Consider the following 6,863-nt stretch of genomic DNA (forward strand, 5'->3'; position numbering starts at 1 on the left):
AAATGTCCAGTGGTTACAATGAAGGACAATGGAAGAGGCAGGCAGGCAGGCCTCTCTTGATTTAGCAGACATTTGCAAAATAGAAAGGTAAAAGAATACCAGCATAATGTGGGAGCTTTTGTATAGAAATCCTATATATGGCTGTTTAGAAGTGACATGCCACCCAAATATTTGCCTTTCCTGTACAGGTTTAATCAATGGCAGAATGGTACACAACAACCAGGAAGACTTCATTTTAATTGAAACAAAGTTTATTATCAAACTATTTTGTATAAAATGTCGTTACACATGACTTTTGTGAGTTTATAATAAAACAGAATGGAAAGGCAGTAAAAGAGTGTTTCCTCCTCTTTTCTTTTTTTCTTCAAAAGGCAGCAGCTTGTAAAATAAATAGCTACCATTTTGTGTTTGGACAATAGCTGCATAAAGTTTGTTCATTTTGAACATTGTTTATTAATACATTAGCAAACTTTCTATAAAAAGTAAGACACATTGGTGCTAAAGTACATGTGGAGGCATTCCCAAGACCTTTACAAAACCACTTAACAAAAACATGGCAGTTGTAAGGTCATGTTGTCTACACACACATCTAGATAGGAAGAGGTAATAAGCATCACATATCTTTAAAAAAGTTATCAAGATATACATATTTTATACCATTTGTACAAAAAAGGCTATAAATTTATCTGGCTCTTATATACAAAAATAGCTTAATATATTCCCCAAATTGGTTAGGCTTGATACAAATAGATTTTTTTATATAATAAAAAGTTTGCAAGAAAAAAAATGGAAGCATTTTATAATGGGAATGGTAGTGGGAAAGTAGATAGACATTTCAGACAATTCTTTGAGTACAGCATAGTTTGGAGTTTCCACAGCTTCACAAGCATTAGGCAACCAGGATTGCAGGCCTTTTCACATACATTTCTGAATAAACTTACTGAATTTAGCAAATATGCTTTGTATTGGTCTGACCACATAATAGTTCTAGCTGAATGAATCCTGTTACTTTTTGACACATATTGTTAGCTTGTGTTTCAATTTATGGCCAGAAGGTAGTGAAAACATTTTTGGAAAGGGGGAAGAGGCAATACTGTATTTCAGTAAAAAGGGAAGCTGCTAGTTCTGTCGAAGATTAGGCAGTAGTGAAATAGGCAGTATAATTTAATTTTGCGGGTAAAGAATAGGTAGATATTTTCACATCACAGCTCTCCCTTTTGCTTCTGTGTCCATTTATGCAGCCTGATTTTACATCTTTACTTGCAAGTAAGCCCCACTTTCAGTAGGGTGTATAAGAGATTGAATCATTGGTCTGTTATTCTATGCATACTTATTGGGAATAGTAAGTCTTATTCAGCTCAGTGGACTTTATTTCCTAGTAAATGCCCACAGACCTGGCATGCATGTCTCTTTAAACAGCTGGAGTGCAAAGGTAGAATTTGGGAGTGCTTCAGGTTTTGTGGAGAGGAAATTTAATTCCTTCTGTGCTTCAGTGTCTTGGCTTTCCTTTCCTTTCCACAACGAAAGGGGAAAGTAGTAGTCGTAGTAAGATGGAATGATTTTTTTCAGGAAGTCCTGTGCAACATAAGGAAAGAGAAGAGAAATCAATGTTAACATATGACCTAAATGGAAAACATCTATTCTCAAACAGCTGGCTTTTGAATGACAGGTTGTTACTCCATAAAGCAAAACAAGTCTTAATTTCTGAATGTTTGAATATGTGATTGCACTATACTTGCCCATTTGGATTTTACTTAATACCTACCAAGTAAATCATTTAGGGTTGTTATACAATTCTCAGTACATTCACTGACATCCATTCCCAATTATCAATTCTGTCCTAGAATGTTCAGTCATATGTGTCTATTCTGAAAGACTTGAAGATGCTTATATATAGCAAAACAGAGTATTTTTAGCTTTAGTCTATAGTGTTAAACATATCTCATAGGAAGTCAGTTCTATTAAATATATGCATTTAATTGCACTAAATACAGGACTGTTTATAGTCTTTTTGAGCTTTTCTTCTATGGTACACTTCAAAAGAATGTGCACACAATTGCTAGACAATCTTCCAGTCAGGCACTGATGAGGCTCAGGATGTAAATGACATGACACATGCAATCTATTTATGGTGATAGATACGATGTGTGTGACATGATGTGATGTAAGTTGTCTACTTATGGCCATAGATGGTCCTGCTTACTGTTAGAGGATGGGTATCACCCCCTATCAATCACAATTGGAAATAATTTTCTTTGGATGGTTTGTATCACAAAACTATGGGCCCTGTTACCTGGAAATGTTGACTTTCTTCCAGATAAATTGCTTTTGGGTTATAAGGCCAGCAATCAGAAATTCAGATATGATAGCTTCTATCTGGTAATGTCTTCTAATTGATCTCTACACTTATTTAGGTGAGATGCTTTGAAGTGAGCTTGAATATAAGGCAACATACACTACCAGTCTAAGGGGAGTGGAATCCAGCTACTTGAGAAAAGCCCTCTGCCTTACTGAGATTCCCAGAAGTATAGAAACTATTTTTCCATTATTATTTGTTCTTATCTAGGAAGTCAGATTTTACAATACACAAACCCATTTAGGCCAGGGATGTTTTACTGACAGGTTTTACTAAAGTCACTCAAGCTACTGCAGGAGTATTTAGTGGTCTGCAGCAGCCTCTCATGCAAATACAGCTACATCCCACTCCTCCCACTTGTCACTGGGGAAATCTAAGCAAGATCTTTAGCGTTGACAAAATCAACCCATTCTCAGTTAAACCACCTTATTGCCCCCAACTGAAAAATGGACCACAGACTTGTCCTCTCTGTGCTCACAGAACAGCTTCATGAGGTCAGTTAAAAAATTAGTGGCTGCTCTCACTCAACATGTCAAGCTTGGTTAATGTTAAGCTGAGGTTTTGTTTTGCCGCTGAGCATCTTCCGCCAAGCAGCCATTTGCAGTCAATTTCTGGTTATGATGACAGCCCCTGTCAAGGACTAGGTTAAGATGGTTATGGGGCTGGAAATGGGGTGCAGGTCTCATTCCCCAAACCCTCCTGGCTGCCTTTGGAGTCCTCTGCCATGGGAAAGTCAGCCGGCTGGGTTTTTAAAACGCCCTTCTTCACAGCAGCTTCTGCGGCCTTCTCTTAGACCAGCAAAGCTGCCTCCTCCTCCTTCCTCCTCTCCAAGCGCAAGAGGGGCCACCAGCGTCCCCCAAGAGTCCACCGCCGCGGCTGCCACCCCTCCCCGTGCCAGGAATCCTTGCCCGAGAAGCCAAGCCAAACCCACCTGCTGCAAAGTCAAGGCGGCGAGGGGCCACCAGGGCCGCTCAGAACCAGTTGGTGAAATCCAGCAGCTCTTGCTCTTCGGGGCTGAGGGGATCGTAGGACCCTTCGTCCGAGGAGTACGAGGAGACAGGCGAGCCTGCCATGGAGTTCATGTCGTTGGGGTAATTGGGGGAGATGGTGGGCGAGAGGACGCCGGCCTGGAAGGCGGCGCTGACGGCGTCGTGTTCGTCGAGCAGCTGCTGCAGGGCTCGGATGTACTCGACGGCCGAGCGCAGCGTCTCCACTTTGCTCATCTTCTTGTTGGCGGCGCCGTTGGGGACGTGCTCGCGGAGAGTGGCGAAGCCCAGGTTGACGAGCTTGACGCGGTTCCTTTCCCGCTCGTTCCGCCGCGCCACCGCCGCCGGCTGCTGCTGAGGGAGGCTGTAGCCGAAGCCGCTGAAGTTGAGGCGTCTCTTGCAGCGCATCAACTCCGGCGACGCCGAGCGCTGCCGCTTGACCTGCTGATGAGGCTGCTTCGGCGCAGCCGCAGCAGACGCTTTGGCGGCGCCCGGAGAGGGCTGGTTCTGTTGGCCGCCCGCCGCCGGGCTCAGCTGCTGCTGCTGCTGTTGCGCGCTTTGTGAAGCGGCTACTGCCGCCGCGTCGGCTGCGGCTGCGGCGGCCGCGAAGAAGCAGGCGGGCTGGAGGAACGGCGGGGAGGCGGCGGCTGGCTGGCGCTGCTGTCCATCTTGGCAGGGCTGCCACTGGCCATTGGGCGGCCGCACGGAGGAGGCAAGGCGCGCGGCGGGGCTCGCGGCGTTTGCTGGCCTTTGGCGCGGGGGAGGTAGAAGAAGAAGAAGAAGATAAAAAGAAGTGAATCGGGAAGGGAAAGGAGGGGGAGGCTTGCAGAAGGTAGAAAGCGAGCGAGCTCCGATGGCACCGCTTTGCTTTCCCTCCTCCCCCTTTCTTTGCAACCGAAGGGAGGCTCGTGGCGCTCGCGTGTGTGCAGCCTGCTTGGCCAAAGCTCTTTTGCCAAAAAAGGACCAGAGATTGTCTCACTTATAAGGGATGGCCGAAGCACCGCTTACCGTCTCTCCCACCCCCCTCTTCTTTTCACACTTCACTCTCTCTCCCCCCTCCTCCTCCTCCTACGCTCGCGCCTCCCCCTCCTCGCCTGCCTCTCCGTCTCCTCACACCCACCCTGCACCTTGCGCCTTCCTCACACTCCCGGCTTTGCAGTGAGTGGCAGCGAGCGGAAGAGAGCCGCAGCCTTTTCATTGCGGGGAGGGTGGGGTGGGGAAGGACTTTCATTGAGGGTGTGGGTGGGGGTGAGGACGGATGGCGAGGAAAGCTCGATACGGCGGGAAGCGCGGGAGGGCGCGCGTGCACGGGCGGAGGCCCGGCGAAAACCCCGCACACGCGTTTGAGCCGGTGCTCCGCCCCTTCTTCTCCCCTCCGCCTCTCCCCTTCCGAGGTTTGTTGTTGCAAGTGCGTGCGCCCGGCGCGTGCCGTTGGCCCAGCCGCTGAATAAACAATTGGGCTGGACCACAGCTTGGGATGAGGAAGGATGGGGGCCCACACGGAGCAGCGAGCGCCGATTGGTTGACCGTTAGAAGTAGGCGGTAATGGGACCGTGGCGGGTGGCGGGGGAGAGAGGAGGAAGGGGGAGAAGGAAAAGTAGCGGGGAAGGATGCGGGACGCTGGGCGCTCGAGTCCCCCGGGCAGACGGCAGGCTGTCCGAAGAGACGGGGAGTTTGCCCGAGGGGTCCGGACCTTGTCTCGGGCTTCTAAGGGCTGAGGGAAATGGCGGTGCCTCTTTAGTAGCATCTACGGGCTCGAATGTAAGAAAAAGCCAGCTGGGTGGCCTAAGGCGGCGGAGGGGCTGCCGCGGACTTGGAAAGAGAAGCTTTTCTGCAACGCGCTGAGGAGGCTCAGATGAAATAGAGGAGGTGGGGCGGCCGCTTGAAAAGCCCTGGGAAGCCGCGGAGGTCGAGAGGGACGGCCGCTTTTCAGGGAGAACCTGGCGGCGTCCATGAGCTGGAGCCTCCCCCCCCCAAAGGATGCTTAAATCCCCGTTTCTTTTTTCACTTAGCGCTCTATGAATCCACGAGGAAAGCCGAGATGCTTTCAAAATGATTGATTAACTTGCCCGACCGATTCGTTAGTGAAAGGAAGGAGGGGAAAAATTGCTTTGAAATTGCATAAGCTGATGCGTCTTTACTTGGAAACGAGTCCAACAGAGTCCAGGGAGGACTGGTCCTAATATAGCCTCCACATTTACCCTCATATTCACCAGAATCGTTAACTGATAGGGGATAGAGGGGGATTACATTTCTCAAATTTCTTGGCATGAAATACCTTCTAAAGAAAATCTCCCATGCGGTGCTTCTGGCAAAGCAGTCTTGGGTTCATCAGCACCAGTTATGCCTCCCTTGGCATTTCTTGGCTCCAATCTTCTAACATTGTGTTTTTACAAAACTACTCATTAAATAAATTACATGAATTTTACATACATAGGAGATGACATCATATAGTATCAGCTTTGTTTTTATTTTAAAGTTATCTCTTGACATACTTAGAAAATAAAAAATAGTGCCTGGCAATTGCCCTATACTTTATTTAAAAGTAGTTTCTCCTGTATAGAAAATGGTAAAGATGGTAAAGTTGACCTGGATGGTAGAGAGTATTTTGAGAAATATGAGGCAATGGGAACAATTCACCCACATGGTTTTTTCTTCATGGCAGCTTTGTGGTGAGGGGGAATCAGGCTTCCCAAAGGTCAAGAGAACTGCTGGTCCAAATGAACATACTACCAAGATAGCTGCATTTGTCTGATTATATGCCTGAGATGCTGATGATTTCACTATCCTTGTCATTATCATTGCTGTCGTTGTCTTTAGCATCCTACTTATGCCAGATATTAAGTATGAGATAGACCTAAAGTGCAAGACTCCTAGGTTATGGTGACTGAGAATGATATGAGCTAAATTCCAACATACGAGAAAAACATAAGCTTGGGAAAGAATGGGATGTGAAAAGGCCATGAATAATTCAAGAAAGTTGTATAAGACTTGATCCAGTGGTGGTATTCTACCAGTTTGGCCTGGTTCTGGTGTACCAGTAATGGCGAAGATCGGCGGAGACTGAACCGGTTCTCTGTGGAGCTGCTGGAGCTGCTGTTGGGCCCACCCACTCGTCCTGGCTCCCATACTTAACCTTAGACTGTCTACTATTGACCTCACCCCTTTCCTAAGAGGTCTGTAAGGGGCGTGCATAAGCGCACCAACGTGCCTACCGTCCCTGTCCTATTGTTTCTCTTATTCTTCTTTTATTTTTCTTATATGTACCCATTTCATGTATTCACAACTATGTATACACTTATACTTATTATCTTGTAAACAATTGGCAAATCAAATAAATAAATAAATAAAAAAAATAAATAAATAAATAAATAAATAAATAAATAAATAAATAAATAAATAAAAATAAATAAATAAATACTGACCTTTCTTTCCTGCTTTTGAAGCACAGCAGATTGCCATGCGTCAACTGCTGAAACGACAGGGAGAGTGCAGGATTGGAGGAGGTGAATAGGAAAGCC

At 46.4% G+C, this 6,863-nt stretch overlaps 1 protein-coding gene across 1 annotated transcript; it reads right to left on the reverse strand.

The window, feature by feature from the left end:
- Nucleotides 1–238: 238 nt before the first annotated feature.
- On the reverse strand, nt 239–4,341 carry ASCL1 (achaete-scute family bHLH transcription factor 1). The gene is given in 3 exon segments (XM_026693375.2): nt 239–1,575; nt 3,288–3,980; nt 3,983–4,341. Coding segments are annotated over 2 exon segments (705 nt in total). The 5' UTR covers nt 4,035–4,341; the 3' UTR covers nt 239–1,575; nt 3,288–3,327.
- Nucleotides 4,342–6,863: the final 2,522 nt, after the last annotated feature.

This window comes from Notechis scutatus, chromosome 6, assembly GCF_049901735.1.
Source record: "Notechis scutatus isolate UNSWTSFEM ecotype Mainland chromosome 6, rNotScu1.2, whole genome shotgun sequence".
Classification (NCBI taxonomy): domain Eukaryota; kingdom Metazoa; phylum Chordata; class Lepidosauria; order Squamata; family Elapidae; genus Notechis; species Notechis scutatus.